Source organism: Lytechinus variegatus, chromosome 2, assembly GCF_018143015.1.
Source record: "Lytechinus variegatus isolate NC3 chromosome 2, Lvar_3.0, whole genome shotgun sequence".
In the NCBI taxonomy this organism is placed as follows: Eukaryota; Metazoa; Echinodermata; class Echinoidea; order Temnopleuroida; family Toxopneustidae; genus Lytechinus; species Lytechinus variegatus.
This window is the reverse complement of record NC_054741.1, coordinates 65,571,863-65,593,679: the sequence shown is the minus strand read 5'-3', so window position 1 is coordinate 65,593,679 and position 21,817 is coordinate 65,571,863. Positions and strand designations below refer to the sequence as shown.

Here is a 21,817-nt window from a genome sequence, read left to right as displayed (position 1 = left end):
AACCAGTTGAGTTGTTACCTGATATATGTAGGCTTACATGTACTATCTGAGAATAAAAGACTTGATACATTAGATATTAAGATGCAGTTATTGGCTTTAAAAAGTCATATTCTATAGAAATTTTGCTTTTCCTGTGCCTTTTGAACTAATATGCCAGACATGTTGCAATTAAAAGTAGTGGTAAAAGGGGTTCATACTAAATTGCATAGCCGATATCAAGCGATGTGAACCTGTGATACCAATAGAATATCTGATTGAAGTCATGGTTTATGACGTACATGTACATGTACACTTCTGGCACTGCAATATCACTAATGCTTCGAACATGCATAATGCATCAGTTGATCTTGTAATGTCAAACATTGTAAATTCTGAATATATTGGAACCTCTTGTTACATGGGGAGGGTGGGGGGGATATTGATCGACATAATGACTGGTTTCTGAAAATCTCTGTACAAGTGAAAGAAATGTTGCTACCACTAGTAAATGAAGGAATGAACTTGAATGAAACTCCTCCAGGAAAGCCACAAATGTTTTCTCTGTTTCTTTTCCACACTTTCCGCTGTACTTTGACCACTGGAATTGATACTTCCCATTTTTTCTGCATTTGGTATTAAATCAGCCCAGGCAGACACCCAACATTGGATCACTGCCCAGAAAAATCCCATTTATCAAAGGTTTCAACAATATTCTTGGCCTAAAGATCGTGATGTCATGTTTAGTTAGAAATGTATTATTATTTGCGAAGTTGTAACAGTATAAAGGAAGCTTAATCTTCAGCATACCCAGACCAATGCTAAAAGCTTAATCCGAAAAGCAGAAAAGTCACCCAGTGTTTCTGTGTGTACAAACCTTTGGAATCACAACACTTGGCCTAAAGATCGTGATGTCATGTTTAGTTAGAAATGTATTATTATTTGCGAAGTTGTAACAGTATAAAGGAAGTGATATCTTCAGCATACCCAGACCAATGCTAAAAGTGATATGCTAAATGGAAAATAAGCTACATGTACATAGTACAGCAATGCAAGTTTTATGCATATTCACTGCTTGACAGCTGAGTAAAGTATTTTGCCTAAGGTTTCGACAATATTCTTGGCCTAAAAATCGTGATGTCATGTTTAGTTAGAAATGTTTTGATCCTGTAGTTTTGTACACAGAAATTGGGAGATTTTCTGCTTATGAACTCATTTTTTTTCAATCAAGCAAAATAAAATGGAATGGACAATTCATTACTTGAATGGATGGAAACCTTGAACTGTTCACCATTTTTCTTTTTTTTTGTGGTGATTTCCTTGTTTTGCTCTTATTGGGCCTAAATTGCTCTGTCAGGAAAATTTGATACACAAAATTTCAATACAAATATAAATGGAAAGCTGTGCCAAATAAAATGTGGCAGAAAACTTGTCCAAAATTGTAGATTTCATCAATTCAAGCTCTCAAGAAAATTTGATAGAAGTAATATTAATAAAAAGCTTAATCCGAAAAGCAGAAAAGTCACCCAGTGTTTCTGTGTGTACAAACCTTTGGAATCACAACACTTCTAATAAAACATGACGTCACGGTTTTCAGGCTGGTGAAAAGCACAAGAAAGTCTCCTGTCGAAACCGGACAGTTTGAATCTTTTCTGAAGGAAAATACTCATCTGGAAAGTGGTGAAAATGCATAAAGCTTGCATTTCTGTGTTATGTAGTTTATAAGCTTTCGATTGGTATATGATTTGTCAATCTCATTTTTGGGTCCAGTCTGGGTCTTTCATTGAAGAAAGCGTGCATTCAGAATCAGAAGTTTACTTCCCAAGACATCAGGGTAAAAGAAGAAGAGCACCACAGGCTTCCAGATTCAGACAGCTGTATGCGAAAGGGAGAATTAGGAGGCAATGGGAAAATGTACAAGTTCTGATTGAACAATATGAATTTTGATACAACTTTGTGTTGATGTCAAAGCAGTATCACTATTCCACTTTCATGGAAACACTGCATCTGCTCCTCAGATGTGAAAGAAAGAAATTATACATTCACATACAATGTACATCATAGGGAATGCCACTATGAAGAAAATTTTAGTCCAAATTTTATAATCAAAACATTGCTCCATAGATAGTACTTTCATGTTCTCTATACAATGTATGGTGGCTGTACCGGTAATTTGTTTTTTTTGTCCCAGAATAAAAGGTCAGGAAAGGTGGATGAAAATCCCATGAAATATGCTGGTACTTGTCTGACGCAGATCTATAATGGATGCCTATATTTTATACAAAACATATAGGCCTACCCCACAACTGATGGATAGAGTTTCATGTTTCATATTTTACTGAAAAAGTTGTGCTATCTGGTGTCTGCTATATGATATCTTTGGAACATTGAGTGGCTCATTACAGCTGTAGAGTGCAAGGTTGGTATTTATTTTTTCCCCACAACTACATTACATACATTTATATACATTACACCTGTCTCTGTAGGCCTGCAATCATGTGGTTCTGTGAGAACTTCTTATTTTTATGGTATGGTGGTTGAAGAACTTCACTTGTCAACTGAACATGTACAACTGGTACATGTTTCAGAAGGCCTACATATATTTACTGTTAAATTGTTTTTAATCTAAGTGTAAAAAAAATCAAAAGTTTTTTGTGGTCCATAACATGGAAGGAAGACTTCAATGTGCAATATTATTGGATTGCTTTGAATCTTGATTATCTTCTGACTTTGCATAGTAATTATTAAAGTGCATGCTGCAGTTCACAATATTCAAAGGCAGCATTTTACAAATATACATGTAGGCCTACATGTAAGTAGACTACTTGCTTCATTGGTTTCAAATCCTTTGGATTATTGTTGAGAATGTTTGCATAGCTTTTTGATCTCTGTCTAGTTCTTTCACCAACTATTTTAAACTGCTGCATGGTGTTTGTTGGTCCATGGTTGAACTACCCTTGCCACCCTGTTCATTGCTAGGACAATTCACAGTCAAACTGGATGGGTGTTTCATAAAGCTGTTCGTAAGTTAAGAAAGACTTCAAGAATGACTGGTGATCCTAATACTACATGTATATTGAATTGGCAATGGTTTAGCGCATAAGGATCACCAGTCGTTCTTAAAGTCGCTCTTAACTTACAAACAGCTATAATGAAACGGACCCCAGGCCTGTATTCATCAGCCCAAGTTTGGAAAGACACTGCTTGTTGCTGATAAAACCGGGGTACCGTGACTTTTGCTCCAGCGACAATTGCTCTGCTCTAAATTCCACACACAATTAATCACATGACTAACTTCAACCCTGATGGGTTTGATAGTTTAACACACATTGTACAAGTACCCTTCCCTAAACGTAATATGATATTCTATCGCAACCCTAACCCAACATTTTTAGACGAAATTAAGCCCAGAGCAATTGTCACAGGAGCATACAGGAATTGGAGGATAAGTCCTGACTTTTACAGGTGTCATTTGTAGAGTGTATGATCCTGTTAATAGGTCCTGATCATATGTTACTTTGTAGCAGTGAATGCAAAGATTATCAAGATAGAACAAACATGCTATTTTGTCGTTTCAGCTTGGTTTTTAGCTCGTTATTACAAATTACAGGGCCTTTTTACAGAACACCTTGCTATATCATCTCAGAATTACATCCCTTATTGTGTGCTTTACTGCTTACCCATTAATTATGTTCTTTTCTTGAGAACACCCACTCTGGTTCGGCACATACATGTAGGTTATATTATTAAATTCATGGGATCATCACACGATGTTTGAAACGTTGAGCCTTTATGTTGGCCTGCTTCATTATGTATATTACAATAGTCATGATAAGTGCTTTGTTTTAAATCTCAGCTCTGAGTTTGAGGAGTAAAATTGGGTTGAAAGTAAGGCTGATGGAAATCCTCCATGATAGGGAGACAGGGAGTACACTATAAAGTACAAATAGGAAAAGTTCGCAGGAAGATTCAGACATCACAATCACAAAACACAGGAAATGTGCTACAGTTGTGCCAAGAGTAATAATAAACACATGTTTGAATGTAGTGTGGGTGTTAGCCTTAGAACTAGGATTAAAACCAATAAAATGGTAGGTGTTTGTCCTAATTTTATGATACAGAGAGCTGAACTCTCAGATCTTAAATTAATTACAGGTGAATAAATAAGTCAGTATTGAATACATGTATATTTGAATCGTTTCAAGAGAGCACTTCATGCAAAGTTTTGTTAGTGATTTTAATTACCTGATTTCCTCATGGCCAATTGAATTAGATGCAAGGATTGACAGTAGCTTAAAGCAATTAATTAGTGAAAATCTGTGATCATTATTTCAGGTGTTTGTCCTAATTTTATGATACAGAGAGCTGAACACTCAGATCTAAAGTGATTTACATGTACTTGTGAATATATCTAGACAATAAGTCAGTATTGAATATATTTGAATTGTTTCAGGAGAGCGCTTCGTGATAATTTTTGTTAGTGATTTTAATTGCCTAATTTCCTCATGACCAATTACATGCAAGGATTGATATTAGCTTAGAATAATTAGTCAGTGAAAATCACTGATTATTTGCTTGATGAAATGCTCCCAGGTATCCATTTAATGCCTGGGTGAGGAGAGACAGTTGCAGGTGACTCATCCTTTGACTGCAGGTGTATCCATTTTTGTGTGTGTGACCCCTTTGGGAAAATGTGTTTGTGTATGGGGACCCCATTTTCCTGCTTTTATTATTCTTTCCAAGTAACACACTATCTGTATTGAACCATCTTTTGAGGCCAACTTTATGTAAGGTTAGTCTGGGGGTCAAGAAACTAGTTTAAAGATTAGAATACTACAGGCATGCACAGTATTTTATCATTTGTTGTAGGTAAACTGTACATGTATTGCGTAGCCTACATGGTTCATGTAGCACTACATGTAGCTTTACTTCCCTCCAAATTTGAATGTAATCTTTTAATTGCCATATACCTCAAACAATTCAATTATTATATTGAATGGACCCTCCCTCAATGTCACAATAGGGCCGTCTGCACCATCCCGAGTTTTCAAATTAGCGCGCTATTTCTGATCCGGCAAATTATCCCGATCTGAAAAATCTCGAGATTGTTTGTAATGCAGACGCAATTATCGCGCTAGTTCGTAGGATTAATCTCGAGATTGCAATCCCAAGTCAACTCGGGTTTATTTGCAAAATAGCGCGCTATTTACGAATTATCGCGCTAATTCGTAGGTGCAGACGCACTCGGGTTTGGACTCGGGTTAATTTATTCATGACCTTCAGTCCATAATGCAATTCACGTTCCATTTCCGCCTTGGTCAAAACATAAACACATCGCGATTGTACCGAACGCATGCGAAAGTCAACTTTATCGCGAATAGCGTTCATCAATTCCCCAATCAGCAACGATGGTGTCCAGTCCCCCAGTGAATGGATTTTGGGAGAGACCATGCAGACCGATGGGGAGGCGCTTATTATCGACGATGGTCATAGTCAATAACAATACTGACACTCAGCAGTGTCGTCTTATTCCTTCGCAAAATGTGAGCAAATAGCATTTCTTTCCTCCTCTCTCTCTTCCCCCCTGTCGTTGCCTCCTCCGCCATCATATTAAACGAAGAATACTTCACTCGCTTATAATTATAGCGCGGCTGAGCTGAGAGGATTGTTGCATAACAACGGTCGAATTCGGCGAAAGTGCTAGTGAAAAGAGTACATGTACTTGATTGCATATCGCGGGAAGTTATTCAAAAGCGCGGGCCGTTGAAACTCCAAGATCGAAAGTGCGCATGCTCGGAATATCGGGCTTGTTGCCTCGCTCGAGCAAGAATCGCTCTTCGTGCGATGGTGGAGACGGGGTTTCTTGAATCTCGAGATTAATCGCGAAGAGGGCTGATCGGGCTAAAATCTCGAGATTGAGCAAACTCGGGATGGTGCAGCACCGCCTAATGAAAGTTTCTCTATAGGTGGTTTCAAACCGCCTCGATCATAAGAATCCCCAGATTAAATTACGAGAACCCTTTTTAGGCTAAAAAATACCCATTAATTATTCCTGCATTCACACCGCCCCGAAACATACATGTACCCTTCGGGATAAGTTCCTGAAGTCACGAGCATGCGCAGTATGGTCTGATAAGCAGGCAAGGCGCGAGATTCAAAATCACTAGCCACCCACGGTGCCTGCGCCCAACGACACGCTGGGCTAAAAGTTCCCGTAAATTGCTTTCACTTTGCCAAAATACCCGCGACCTTGGAAAAATGCCCGCGAAAGTTCTCGTAATTTCGCCAAGTACCTACTATTTAGCGGGTATTTTCTTTCGGGGAAATTACGCGTAGTTTGCTTTCACATTACCAAAATACCTGGAATTTTCTGATCGGGGTAAAATCAGAGAATACCTGGAACTGACGAACTTCGAGGCGGTCTGAAACCACCTTTATAAGACTATAACCCCTTCCCCCTTTTTTTTTTTAATAAATGGAGATTAGATTGACTTTCAGACCTAGAGATGAGAGAGTAATGAGCTGTTTAGTCATTCTTCCAGGACGATCTCCACATCACCCTAGTTAAAGCTAAGATCAACTCATTTCCTCTTTAAAAGTTCCACCCATGTACTCCTTACTATGCTAATCATCTGCCTTTGTATGAATTCTGGGAGCAGCATTCATGCTTATTGTCAAAGGCGGACAGCACAAAGGCAGACAGAAAATCACTGGATTGAGTATAGTCCAGGATCTCTAATGAACTTTCAAAGCAAATTTTGTGAATTTCAGCAATGATGGCATGAAGATTTTTCTTTGTATGATTAAATTTGTGTTCTTTTAAAAGTAAAACGGCTATTTAATTTCCTTTCTTGTCAGAATCATAGTGCAAATACATGTAGGTCTTCAATATTTTAAAAGAAAACAGTGTACTTTTACATCTACTGTACATGTACATTTGAATGTTTATGAAGAAAATTGTTGTACCGGTATATTTCCCTCATTGTACAAGCAAGGAGGTGAAATCCTTGGTACATGTATGTTAGGCCTATATACATTTCTGTTTTTATATTGTTATTTGGAGTCTACTTTGAAATATACAGGAAGGTCCAAAGTTGCCTCCAAGAAGTGGTTCAATCTTTCTCTTTCTGTGCAAAATAGTAAGTTTTTGCTGAACGATGTACAATGTACAGGGCTTTCAGTGATGTGGGTGTATGGCATGCCCTTTCACATTCATTCCTATTCCTTGGTCGGAATAAATGTTGAGAGGGCTTGCCATACACCCACGTTGCGGAAAGCCTCCTATGTCACTGACTGAAAACTCTGCAATCAAGGGGGAAACAATTTTTTAATACTTGTGCAGAACTTTCTAAAGGCAATTACAACATGATAAGAAACAAGCAATTGCTCTGTGTATGATACAGATAAAATGCATTAAATGAATATTACAATATAAAGTGCTGTATCAAGGCTCTGATCTTCTCAGTTCACTTGTCATTGCTGCGTGTGACAATAAGGAAGTTTATATTTTTGTGGAATGACTGTCCACTTCCATAGTGACCAGTGAAGAGCAGTGATACTGTACCTACTGGTGTATGTAATAGTGTAGGAAAAGAGGAAGATAATGGACAGTGACCTGATTATCTCATGATTTCATGGTCCTTGCTTGAATAGAATAAGGAGTAAAATCAATGTATAATAGACCTACATTGAATAAACAGGTATTCAGTTTGCTATGATATCACTTCATGCCCTGTTCAGTTTTGGACTCTTGGCCATCAATCGAGCAATGTCTCCTCTCTGTTGATATTTTGAGATAGCTAAATTAGATCAAAAGATATCAAAGGTCATTTGTGTATCAATCAGCAGTTTAAAGCCACATAGCTTTTGAATAAAAATGCTGTGCACTCACAACTATCATTTCCTCTATTAAATACCTCAGTTACATTTGCTCTACGGCGGCCATATGGTGAGTCAAAAACGGCCGTTTAAACATTTTTGTACTGGTCAGCTACATATAGGTGGCTTGAGCCTTGAATAGAAATGAATGAAGTGGCTGTACAATGTATTTGACTTGGCGTACTGCCACCGTAGAGCAAATGTGACTGAGGTATAACTGAGTGACAATCTGAAAAGACTTAAAAAAACATTTTTTTTTTTTTTTTAATGGGAGGGAACAGGACCAAAATGCCTTGGACTTAAAGAAAGTCTGAGAGATATCTCATTGTCAGGAGGGTGTTGCGGACTTGCAGTTGAGTATTCAAAATATGCACTCTTTTATTGTTTCAGTACAAATGTTTTATGCAGATTTAGTCTCCAAATTTGCAATATTTGTTTTAACACTCTCTGAATTTCTGAAATCATATTGTCTTTTTGGCTGTCTTGTATAAGATTGTGATACATGTTACTCTGTATCATAACACCATCTTCAACTCTCTGTATCAAGTCCCAAATTGAATATTCATTGTTATTACTGGCAAATGACAGTAATTTATTGCTGAAAACCAGTCAACTAAACAAACAAGAATACAAGTAGACCATAAATAAAACCTAAACATTCAAGTCATTGTGACGAAACTACATATTCACCGTTTGAGTTGACAAATGCTGTACAGGGATACTTCCTGTAATTGATTGATCTGCATTTGATTGCAGGGTCCATGATTGCAGTAAAGCGCACTACATAAGGCATATTCACTCCTGCCCATTTACAAAAATACCTGTAAATTAGTCGGTGTAAAAACACCCTTTAAAGTACAATATATTTTTCCAACTCGTATTTCTGAGCCATAGTAAATTCTTAAAGTTTACATTTATGAGCCTGCCAAAGACATAAAAAAAATGTAGTATTGTACCTCTGTCAAAACTTTCAAAAATCTTCTAAAAACATTTTTTATTTAACTCTTAGCTCTTTATGTGCCTTGAGCACTCTACAGAGTGGATTTGGCACTTTATAAGTTACCTTATTATTATTATTAAGATTGGTGATTAGCGATAGGCCTATACTGTACAAACAATGACATTTGTGTTAGGCCTATTAATTAATCAATTTCCCACGTCGACTTTCAGGTTGATTTTCTGATTTTTTAAATACAAAATGTACATGTACAGACATTTTTAAAGTTCATTGAATATTTCAAGAATTTCCTATTCAAATTGTGCAATATATAGGGCAATTCGATTTCATTACATTTATTATGAATCTCTTGTTTGTTTTGTTTTTTTGTGACATTAATTTTAGCTTGCAAGGTAAATACAGATTGCAAATTTTGATGTGCAGTCAGGATTCCTATTCCATATCAGAATCCTGATTTGTCCATCTCATTTGTTCATGACTTTCATGAATTCTTATGAACTGATATCTTATTGCAAATTGATATTCTGATGTATCATGGTGCAACATTTAGCATTCATTGAAAAATGGAAAAAATAGTAATAAACTTGCTTCCCCACCCCTCATTGAATAGATTGATCGGGAAGGGGGGGGGGGGGGGCTACGCGAATTATAACATGATACTGTACCTACATTACATGTATGTGCAACACCTTAGTCGAAAATAGGGGGATCTGGAACTAAATCTTGGTCTTGACTTTATTAAAAAATTGGTGGTCTCTGGAACGGCTCTTGAATCAACAATTGCTAAAAATGCAATGAAGGGAAACTGACCACATAAAAGATGGGGGTCTCCAGCACTTGTATAACTCCATGCCGATCAAGCTCACTGCCCTGACCAGCTGATCAGTTCATGATGGGCACGCACTGGAATGACTAAAACCACAAATCTGAGGGTCCCTGGAACAGGGAAAATTTTGAATTTCTATGGCTGTGGAATGGACATTAAAGGGGAATGAAACCTTTGGAACAAATAGGCTTGTGTAGAAACAGAAAAATCAAAGAATAAGAATAAAGAAAGTTTGAGAAAAATCGGACAAATAATGAGAAAGTTATGAGCATTTGAATATTGCAATCACTAATGCTATGGAGATCCTCCCATTGGCAATGCGACAAGGATGTGTGATGTCACTGATGAACAACTTTCCCTTTGGTGGACTATAAAATACCCTCAAAATGTCTCTTTTTGCTTTTTCTTACGATGATACAAACTCTTTATCCATTATGTATTCTTAAAAAATATGTATTACATGCCCTCATGTAGAAAGAACACATGATCTATGGATAGATGTGATAAAAGAGGCAATTCAAGTGAAATATATACTAAAGTAATGGGGAGAGTTGTTCATCAGTGACATCACACATCTTTGTCGCATTGCCAATTTGCTATCTCCATAGCAATAGTGATCGCAATATTCAAATGCTCATAACTTTCTCATTATTTGTCCAATTTTTCTCAAACTTTTGTTGATCTGTTTCTTTGATTTTTCTGTTTTCACACAAGCTATCTTGTTCCAATGGTTTCATTCTCCTTTAAGCTGTGGAATGGACATTAAGCAGAAAATGGGGGTCTCGACCGCAGCAAATTTATCATACATTTATGCTAAGTAGCCCCCCCCCCTGAATTGATAATTTTTTTCCTCATACAATGTTTATTTACTGCACATCCTTCTGGCCTCATGTTATAAACAAATTTCAAATATCCCTATGACCTTGGAGAAATAACTGCAAATATCTTATATTAAAAAAAAACAACAACATTGATTTCCATGAATTTTCTTTTGGTGTTTTACCAAGTACTTTGCTTTCACAGAATTCTTGTGATCAGACTGATGTGAAAGCACCTACTGTGGCCCAGATACAAAAATAGATCTTTTGTTATGGAACCTTGCTGGGGTGTGAAAATGAATTTCCAGCTTGCTGTATTATAAATCCATATTTAATGAAATTACTGATCATGTTTGTAGTCCTGTTGAATGTTACCAATGCTTACTATTGGGAGTGAAGGGGATGAAATCAAACATATAAATTGGTGCTTTGTCATTATCAAATTAATGACACAGTATTAAATAAAAATTAAGAAGATAATGTTTTATTAATTGCAGACTTAATGGTGACCACAAATTATGATGTTAATAAGATAGTCAGTTTGGCCTGATTACATGAGCTTGCATCGGTTTTGAATGCATTTTACAACCAACAATAACTCCTGAAATATATATAATTCTGAAATATTATGTCTAATACACCCCCAAAATACATGCATACCAATTTATTCTGATTACAAAAATCTAATTTAATTTATGGTACAACTGTAGTCTTTGTAGTATGATGCAAAGTGCAGTCTCTACTTTCCTGTAGACAAGCAAACCAGCCAAGGATTTTTTAGCCTGATTTGAGTCCATTGCGGGTATGTATTTCCTCTCAGTCTTGATTCTTGTATCTTTGAATAAAACAAAAAAAAGATTTTTTTATTCACTTCCTAATTCAAAGTTGTATTGTCAGTCAAATTTCTGAAGCCAGTACAGCCTTTTATTAAAACTTCCCCTATCAAACAAAAACAAGCATTACCATGAGTAATTAAAAAATATTCTATTATCCTCCCGTCATGACATTCAGTTTTGAAAGTTGTCTGGAAACGAAAGCATATCTCGTAAAAGGGCCCTTCTCATTTCCTTTGATTTGTAATCCATATAAAACCTTCTGTCAATAATTTCCTGACGATCACTGAGTGATTGGATTTGATTAATTTACCATCTTATGGCGCAAACCAGTGATCTGTCTCCACATTTTGTCTCGAGCTGGATTCAATTTTTCATGCAACCATCATTCCAGCTCTCTCAAAACCTAAGCATTTTGATGATATGATTTCTTCCCATGAAGTTAGTTTTGGTATTGATACAAGCACATTGATTAAAGTGGTAGTAAGCACACTACATTCTGAGGATCTGCAGGCCTTTCTAGTCATCCTACCGACGACGTTGTCTTTCTTTGATCCATCTGTCTGCCAGAGGAATCATCTGGGACAAATGTTTCATTTGAAATGAGCTAGTCTTTCAGTGACTTTATTCAAAACCAGAGCTTTCCTGTTACTGTAGAAGTGTAGGAGGCTTTCAGGAGCCATTTTTCTTGTGTTAAAGATATGCAGTACATCTATACAGCTTGCTTGTTTGCTCAGTAGAAGTTTGGATCATTCCTTTCCAGAACACCGTTTCCTCTTCAGAAGTACTGAAGGGAAATATTGACGATTATTAAATCTTGTTCCTTACCTGCAATCTTAATCAACAAATTGTGCGTTTTTGAACAGTTAAAGTACGATTCTTAATACTTATTAATCTTCAGAATTATCATTCGATATGTTTTTATCAAAGATTCATGCCTGTATAATGGTAAGTCTATGATGGATGACAGTTACCTGGTTTTAACTGATTATTACTTGATTGAATACTTATTTGCTAAATTAACCATTGATTGACAAAAAACACAGAACCAACTAAATTAGAATGTCACCTTTAAAACCTCTCTTACTGTGTGCGTCATTTTGAGGGGCAGGTCCATTGTATGGAACAGAAGTAGCTTTCAGAGACCAATTAGTCTTGCATGGAAAATCAGGAAGAAAAGAAAATGAGTTTGCATGCCCTTTGTTCAATCAATCCTTGGCCTCCATGCACTGGCAAATTATGAATGTTTGCTGATTCAGTTGCTTAGGACTGAATCACCATTGCATTTGCACTGCTGATGTGTTATGTTTATCACACTAAATGTATTATGCTCACTGTAAACTTGCCATTTTGTTTATAATCGTTTTTTTTTACATTTGAGTACCATTAAGAAAGATGTTTGTATTATTTGTAGATTGATGATTATTTTTCATGAAAATAAATCAAGAGCCTCCATATATAGCATCAAGATTTTTGTTGTTAAACTTTTCCTTTAAAGAAAGAACTTCAAAGATGGGCAAAGAAATATGAATATTGCAACTGTATGTTCTACATTAACACATTTTTTTTTCTGTTGAATAGGATATTCACTTTGACTTTTGTTCTGTTTGTTTATTTTTTGTTTTGTTTTAAAAGATTTTATAATGACATGCTTTTTCACGTTTGGCTTCACGCATCACTCATCCATTGCACCAATTACCTTTGCAGGATGAGTTTATAACCAAGATCCGCGATACACGGCTTCTTGACGATTACCCCGATGACAATCTAGACCCGCCAACCACTCCAGCGTACAACCCTTGGCCCCTGGATGACGACATCTCTCCCGTCATGGCTGACCCTTTGAGCGGCGAGATCTTGGTTACGGACTTACAGAACAAGGACACCACTAAATCTGATGACAATGAAACACTTGACACAACAGATCAAGAAGTGGATGACCCCACTTCATCAGATGACGATGGCGGCATCGATGATGAGGAAGCTGAAGATTTAACAGAGGAGTTTGAGAGGGAGAGAACGAAAGAAGATGTGTCTGCAGATCACCATGGTGACGGAGATGCAAAGAAGGATGATGATGGAGATGAGGCATTGATCCCTAGGATAGACGATGATGTTGATAAAGAACAATTGGTTAAACAGGAAGATGATATACACATAGAGGAGGAAAAGGATGAGGAGGATGATGATGATGAGGAGGAGGAGGAGGAGAAGGAGGAAGAAGAAGAGAAGCTAGATGACAAGACAGAAGATAAGGACGAAAATGATTCCAGTGTAGATACCAAAGACAATGATGTTGAGTCAAGAACATGCCCTGTGCAAATAACAGTAGACTCTAGTGAAGAAACCCCTGATAACACTGATAGCACCATGGATACAGAAGGCGCCACAGTTACAGATGGAAAAACAACGCAATCAGAGGTATGCCACATGCAGTTAAATCAGATGTATGCAAAATGCATATTTATCAAGTATAGAAGCATTTTTCATTGTAAGTATTGGATTTTGTCTGAATTTGTGCTGCAGCACTGACCATTGTAATAAAACAGAAAGTTTAATATTTTCCTCCATGCAAATCTGCCAATAAACCGCTGCAAGTATGAATGGTACATATCTGGCATTGATTTGGGGGTCTAAACTTTCAGTTAACTTTTTTGCATTGTTACAGTTAATGATTTGTTGAAATGTACACAGCACCCCACAAATTGAGCACAAATTGCATGATAGGATGCACAATAAAAAGCTAACCCAAAAGAAAAAATAATAATAATCTTGTTTAATGTCTGTAGATTGATTTTGTATTTTGTTTTATGTGAGAACATGGTGAATATTTTTAATGTAGAGTTTAGTGATGATATTTATATTTCTTGTTTTGTGTAATTTTACTTATTTTAGAACAATGAAGCAGGTAAAGCAGAGAAAACACCACAAGAAAAGAAGAAGGAAAGTGTTCCCGATTTTGAAACATTCCTAGCAGAACTGGTAAGATTCACGACTTGTTTCTTTTTTGGGCAATAAACCTTTTTTGTCCATCTGATTCAAATTTTTCTCTTTTCTAACTTCATCACTTCACAATGTGCTCATGCTATGATAATTTGAGAATTTAGAACTTTTCATATGAAATAAGGCAAATAATTTCAAGAAATTATGTAGGGAATGAGACGTGCATTGCCCTTGTTCATTTGGAGCACATTTGCATTTTTTCAATAATCTGATCAGGGAATTATGATCCGATGTCATGTAGGATATGGCACACTTTAAAGGACAAGTCCACCCCAACAAAAAGTTGATTCGAATAAAAAGAGAAAAATTCAAAAAACGTGACACAGAAAATTTCATCAAAATCGGATGTAAAGTAAGAAAGTTATGAAATTTAAAAATTTTGCTTAATTTCACAAAACAGTTATATGCACATCCTGCCGGTATGCAAATGAGGAGACTGATGACGTCATCCACTTACTATTTCTTTTGTATTTTATTATATAGAATAGGGAATATCCTATTTTTCTCCTCCTTGTCAAGTGAAACAACAATTAATTCCTCCCTGAACATGTGGAATGAGCATTGTTTAATATTATGATTCAGTCAAGTTGGTCCTTATTGTCAAATCTATAAGAAATGAAATATTGTCTAATTCAAACAATAAAAAACAAAAGAAATAGTGAGTGATGGACATCATGGACTGTCTCATTTGAGTTGTACATATCACTGTTTTGTGAAAAATAAGCAAAACTTTGAAATGTCATAACTTTCTTATTTTACATCCGATTTTGATGAAATTTTCAGCATTTTGCTAGTTTGATTTTTGTCTATCTATTAAAATCACCATTTTTGTGGGGTGGACTTGACCTTTAAAACATTCTATAAACAATTACCACTGCAGTGTCACCTACACTTTACAGGTAGCCATTGTAAACACTAATGCAACATAGCAACTGGTTGTTAGTGGGATAGTAACATCAATCCTATTTTTAGAGTGAAGACTTTTTTTTCGAAAAAGGGGGATTAGTCACAGATTAAAGAGAGATTTAGAATGGTGTGATTCATATCCCTGGTTCCATGGCATTCACAAACGGTATTCAGGAAATACTATGAAACCAAATTGAACCAAACTAAAGTGAAGTATTACGTCTCCTTTACAGACCAAACCAGTACAATGTCAATTTGAAATGATGCACATGTGGGTTTTTTTTTTTTTTGTGGGGGGTGGTATACAATATTCTATTCTGCAGTTGTAAATTACATTTTTCTTTTGATTTGTTGTCTAATAATGTAGTATATGAAGTATTCTGTTTTAGTTTCTTTGATAATTGACTGATTTGTTCAATTATGTTAGTGTCTCCTAGTTGTTTTTGTTCCATAAGGGTCTATAAAACTCAAAGTAAAAACTATTGCTTTATATAATAATCTGCATGTAGAATTTAAAGGGGAGGAGGGAGGGGGGGAGGTAATGTTTCTAAAGTTCTACATGTACCTGTATGCCTAAAGTACATATACCAAAGTGACATTATCAACAATGACCATGTATACAACCAACTGTGTGTGTTCTACTTTGACATGTAGCATCAGGTAATATAAGTTATGCAGCTGTTTACTCTTCAGTTCTGTATTTCAACCAACCCTACTGTGCCAACAGCAGGATAAAAACCTCTTTACAGTAGATAGGATTTCCAATTATAGTGTTGTCAAAGTGATCATGTGGGCGTCGGGGGATAGAAACAAAATATTGGGTTGGCTGTCTCTTTTCAAGCTGCACTATCGATTCAGTTGCTGATCTTTTGTGCTTGTTTTCAAATTAATGATCACACCACGCTCCTTTTTTATTATCTGTTCCTTTTGCAGGAATTAGTTATATTTATTTTTGGCACAAGAAAAATTCTTTAGAATGCATTTCTATGAATGCACAAATGGGGACAATTTTCTTAAAAGCACAAAAAATATCCAAGGCTACAAAAGGGCACTAAGGCCAATCATTAATTTGATGGCTCTTCTTTTATTATTCTCTTGGAGTAGCCTATATTTGATGATTTTTTAAAACCCATTTTAGTAAGCCCTAGATTTTGAGACAATATCATAGTACATTAAAATGTCATACATGTATCAATTATAATCAGTCTCAGAAAACAGTTACAAGTAATTTACACATCATTATAGAGTACTGAAGTGTGATGTCATCCATTTTAACTTTTTGCATTTCACCATTTTTTATACCATATTTGGTAGAGCATGATGAAGGACCCCCACAACCCAAATATAGTTGGAATCTGTCCCTGGGGCCCCAAGATATGACCTCATGAATACATAATTAGCCCCATTGAAGTCAATTGTATTATTGGCCTGATTCTAAAAGTTCTAGGCCAATAATACATTGACTTCAATGGGGCTAATGAGGTCATATCTCAGGCCCCCATGGACCGATTCTCACCAAATTTTGTAAGTTTGTGTTTTTCATCATGCTCTACCAGAAAATGGTCTAAAAAATGCTGGAATGCAAAAAAGTTTTTTTGTGATTTCATCACTTTGGTACTCTATACATGTAGTTGGCTATTAGTTTTTGTTTGTTTGAGGAGCTGGATCCGAGAGAGATGCTACATGTACTTGTAAATCAAGGCTTTAACATCTCAAGAAATAGTTAAATTTTGTGGTGGTATTTGTATACCCGCTACATGTACATGTATGTATGCTTTCTTGATCCTCCTAAATTTGTGCGATCATGTACACTGTATGTTCATCAATTCAAGAGGTGAAAAATAATTATATCAAGGAAATGATGAGTCATGATAAACCTACATAATGTAACATTGTTTTCAGTGTTGTCGTTCCAGGTTGTAATCAACGGATAAATGCTCAATTTGTAGGCATGGAAGTTTTTACAGATGGGGCCTGTTGCATATCATGGTAACTTTATCATCCAAGGCTAACTTCCATGGAATCTTTTGTGTTGATTAGCTGATGAGCATCGCTACTATGGTATTTTCAAGTTACCATGGACTAAATGCTGTACATGCAACAGGGACACTCTCTTGTGTTGTATTTCAGTCCCAATCATGATTATGCTCCTTGTTGATCAGCCCTGCTATGAGAAAGCTTCATGTATGTGTAGTTAATCATGTTTTGTGATCAATATAACCACTTCACCATATTTTCCTTTTATTCCAGGGGGTAGATCCCAAAGATACACTGGACATCGAGGCCCAGAAGTCTCGGGCTAGACTGAGTAGAGTTGGTCCCCTGGCCCAGAGAAGGCCTAAGACAAAACGTTCTTCAGGAGGGGATGAAGACGGATCTAAATGGATGTTCGTTGATTCAACAGGTGGGTCTTTATCATGACGAAAACCTCTGTTTGAGAACACTATACCCCAGTTTTTCCATGGACCTACTCCATGGTTTTTCTCAATCAATTACTGCCCCAAGTAAGTATCAAAACACCTGTTTCTTGACCTCGGTCCGAAGATAACATACATGTAATAGCCCGAGCGCGGTCCCCGGCAAAGCATGCCTCCATTTTTTATTCACTTACTTTCCTTATTTCGAGGTCGATTTTCTTTGTTCGAAATTGAAAATGGACTAACATTGAAGGTCCTACTGCAGGTAGAGAAGTCTTACGTAATAGCACAGCTGTTGTTTATCATTTCGTCCCTGGCCCAATGCTCATAATCTGGCCTGTGGAGACAGCGGGGATTACCTGGCCAAGCGGGGTTGATCAGGCGGGTGTTTCATAAAGCTGTTCGTAAGTTAAGAGCGACTGGTAATCCTGTCTTGCGGTAAATGGTACACACCATTGGCGATGATCACCAGTCGTTTTTAAAGTCGCTCTTAACTTACGAACAGCTTTATGAAACGGCCCCATGATCTCAAACACGATTTGGGGTCTAATACCGCAGTTTGCAGTCTGAACTGCGGTCTTTCTCCAAACGGGGGTTTGACGTAATGTTCAAAGTCAGGGGCAGTGCTAGGTATTTTGATGGGAGGGCTAGACAGCTGGAATCATAGGTTTAATCATTTGTTTTTCCTCAATTGAATTATAGGGCTTTTATAGAGTTGCATTTCCCAGACCACTTTTTTATATCCTTGTTTCTTCTTTTCCCTTTTCTTTTCTTAAGTTTTCACCATTTGAAGTCTGGTGGTCTTCCGCAATTCCCCCTCAGCTCTGCCCCCTATTTACAGTGATTTGTTATCTTTTAATTTTAATCAAGACAAACATTATGAAAGAATTTTTTTTCATTTTTAGAGACTGAGTGTACAGAATGTACCTTAAAGAAGGGTTGAATCTGTAAAATCTATTTATACCAACTAGAGACGGATGTCATTATGTTGCATCCTGTAGAAATATTTTCTGAATTTCATCCCAAATGAAATTCATTTTTGTCTCGCCTGCAAAGCAGAGCGAGAATATAAACTGTCAGAGGCGCTCCTCTTGTTAATTTTATTAATGTGTTTTTACTCTTTGGTAATGTTTGGGCAATTCCATGAAATGATCAACCTTTTTATACATCTGACCTCCATTTTTCTCAAGCTTTACTTCACTTCATAAACTGACCAAGTCATGGTCCTTTGAGTACATATAGACTGTCAAAAGAAAAAGAAATCAGACACAGAAAATTTCATGAAGGTCCCACATATAGGGGGTCGGACGTACATATATTATTTTTAAAAATTGATTCAATATCTGTTTCACTATATCATCATCATCATCAAAATGTATACCTTTTGTATCACACATGTCACATTCTATGTCAAGTTTTGTATATTAATTGCAAATGCAGCAAAAGAAATAAAATAAATACCTTTGCTCAAGTGTGATGTCTTTGACATTGCAAATTAACTCTTCTCTTTCATATTCTACTTGCGTTTGACAGAACCTAGACCGCATAGATTAAGTATAGATGAAGAGGAGGAAGAAAAGGTAGAGGTAAAGACCCCGGTCAAGGCACCTGCTCCTCAACCGGCCAGTAGACCCGGTGTGAAGAAACCTCCAGGAGGGATAGGACTAGGTCCCATGGTGCTTCCAGGTCTTGGATCAGTTCTCGGGGGTGCCAAGCTTAAAGTAAGCCAATTTTGATTGGTCAGGGGAAAGAGGTACATGTAGCATATGGGAATTCACATCTGGCCTTCAAACTACTGATGTCTATCTGGTAATGATAACTAAAAAAATGAAGTTATTCACCATTGGACCAGGTTGAGATATAGCAGTAAACATACATGAAAGAAATATGCAATGGAGTATATACCCGGTATATAATACAGCAAGACAATAGCTATAGGCTTCAAGTGGTCTGTGGGTAGATTCTTGTACAACGTAAAGGCCAGAAGACCCCCTTGTACATCAAGGTCTTTAGGTGACAAATAGCTTTTTTTAAGCAGTTGTATGTAACAAAACTGCCAACTTCTTGCAAAATTCCACTTATTTATAGAAGAATCATTATTCCACAAAATATTGTACGACAGAAAATGCATCCATCCCTTGCCACTTAATCAAGTTTTATGTAGTTCAAATAGAAATAAAAGAATCAAATTTCACCTGTCTAATCCATTGATATCAATAGGTGGATAGAGCTACCATACGCTCTCTTGAGGCCAAAAAGTACTCCAAATGGTCAAGCGCACACAAATTTCCTGTTGCGTGTGTGTACGTAGATTACTTTACGTATTGGTATGGCCCATATACTGTTAATTATGTGCTTGTACTTTTCTTTTGCTTCAAGTTCATGTATGCGGAAGTGCACAACAAGCTCCATCCAGCTTACGGATATTGATGGTCTTATCTGAGATGAAAGGATATCTGACCTAGGTCAAATTGTGATTGATTATAAAAGTATAAATTGCATGTGTTCTTGATATCCAGTCAAATTCTCTTTTTGTCTATTGTGTGGTAAATTCTAGAAAACACCAACCAGTACACCAAACAAGACCTTCCAGAAGTCTATAGAAGAATCCAAAGTGACTGCCTCCAAGTCAGAACCAACGAGAACAACACCTCTATCATCTCTGAAAAAAACACCTCCCCCTGCTGCATCAAAGGCTCCTCCCCCTGCAGCCTCTAAACCCCTCCTCAGTAAACCTAAACCACTGGCTAAGCCACGCCCAGTATCACAGGCCATGCCCACAAAAGAACCTGCTCAGGTATTAAAGATAAATTCCAGTTTGGTAACGATCTCAAAATGACTTTTTACAGAATCTAATATAATGACCACTCAAGTGTCTGTTTGTATGAATAAAAAATATGTACCAAAGGATTCTGGAAGAAATTGTGTAATTGCTGAGAAATAAGAAAAATAAGCGTGGATTCGGTCACTTGTTTTATTCAAGCAATGATAAAACACTGTCCCACGTGTGCCTATCTGTGTTGGTGATCTTCAGTGTGAACATTTTTCAGCGTTGATTTCAAGATTTTACAAAGTTCAGTTTATGTAACTTTACCAGATCTAGATCCGCGATGATATATTGACAATTAAGCCTGGCTTTACAGACTTTCTCATGAAATCAGTGTTTACTGCAGCTACTGGCATTTCTCTTTAAGAAGCATTCACTTGAGGTTTTGAAGAAAGTATAGAATTGAAAATGATGTGTGTGCCCTTTATTATATGGTTGTACATCTTACAATAAGTCAGAACGAGAGCCTCAAAGTGATAAAACTGTTAAGTGCAGGGAAATGCTACATGTAGATCCCTATACTACCTGTAGGTTAAAAGTATTGTGGAACCAACTGGAGGTTCTAAACTTCCCCTCATCCGATAACAGATTTGTAGGTTGTTCTAGATAAAAATGGTTCAGGATAAATTGACTGTTTTCAATTCAATTTAGTTTATATATTTCCAGTAATAAAGAAGGTAATGCATTGATATTTCCAATCGACATTGAAATATGTATAACTTTTGTTAAGGATGTATACTATGATATTTCCGCAAGGACATTGGATATTTGTTTTTATCTTGCTTGATAATATAAAAGTGTGATAAAATATCATAAAATGTCATAGGATGTGAGATTGGGCTATCCTGTAGTGCTTATTCAGATAATCATTTGATATACATGTTTGGTATTTGTAGCCTGCGTGGTTAAAGGAACTGAAGTCCAAACCAAAGCCTGAAGTGAAGGAAACGTCGAAAGAGGAAGAGAAACCCAACTCAGATATTCTCCATCCTAAGACGACATCCTCGGAGACCACACCCAAAACACCATCCTGGATGGCAAACAGCAAAACAAAGAAACTGCCTCCCATTCCGTAAGTCTAATTCTTTATCGTATAACTAGTCTATTCATTGAATTCATTGGTTAGAGTGTGAAAATGATAAATTTATTTGTTGTCCGACATATAGAGGTGTTGTGGCTCAGTGGATAAGTCTCCAGACTTTGAACTACAACTACAAGGTCCTGGGTTCAAATCCCACCGCAGCAGTCGCGTCCTTTGGCAAGGCATTTATCTGCATTTGCCACTCTTCACCCAGGTGTAGTAAAGGGGTACCTGGTAGGAAGGAATTTTTTAAAAGCTTGAGCGCCCAATCAGGGTAGCCGTGCTAAAGCCAGG

At 36.7% G+C, this 21,817-nt stretch overlaps 1 protein-coding gene across 3 annotated transcripts in view; it reads left to right on the top strand.

The window, feature by feature from the left end:
• LOC121408678 (titin-like) overlaps window positions 1–21,817 on the top strand; it is a 45,100-nt gene that overhangs the window by 8,347 nt on the left and 14,936 nt on the right. For all 3 annotated transcript variants that reach the window (XM_041600223.1, XM_041600222.1, XM_041600224.1), the window contains exons 4-9: window positions 12,997–13,710; window positions 14,185–14,271; window positions 17,449–17,602; window positions 19,149–19,336; window positions 20,173–20,412; window positions 21,339–21,514. In XM_041600223.1, coding sequence (XP_041456157.1) covers window positions 12,997–13,710; window positions 14,185–14,271; window positions 17,449–17,602; window positions 19,149–19,336; window positions 20,173–20,412; window positions 21,339–21,514 — 1,559 coding nt within the window. The remainder of the gene's footprint in view (window positions 1–12,996; window positions 13,711–14,184; window positions 14,272–17,448; window positions 17,603–19,148; window positions 19,337–20,172; window positions 20,413–21,338; window positions 21,515–21,817) is intronic.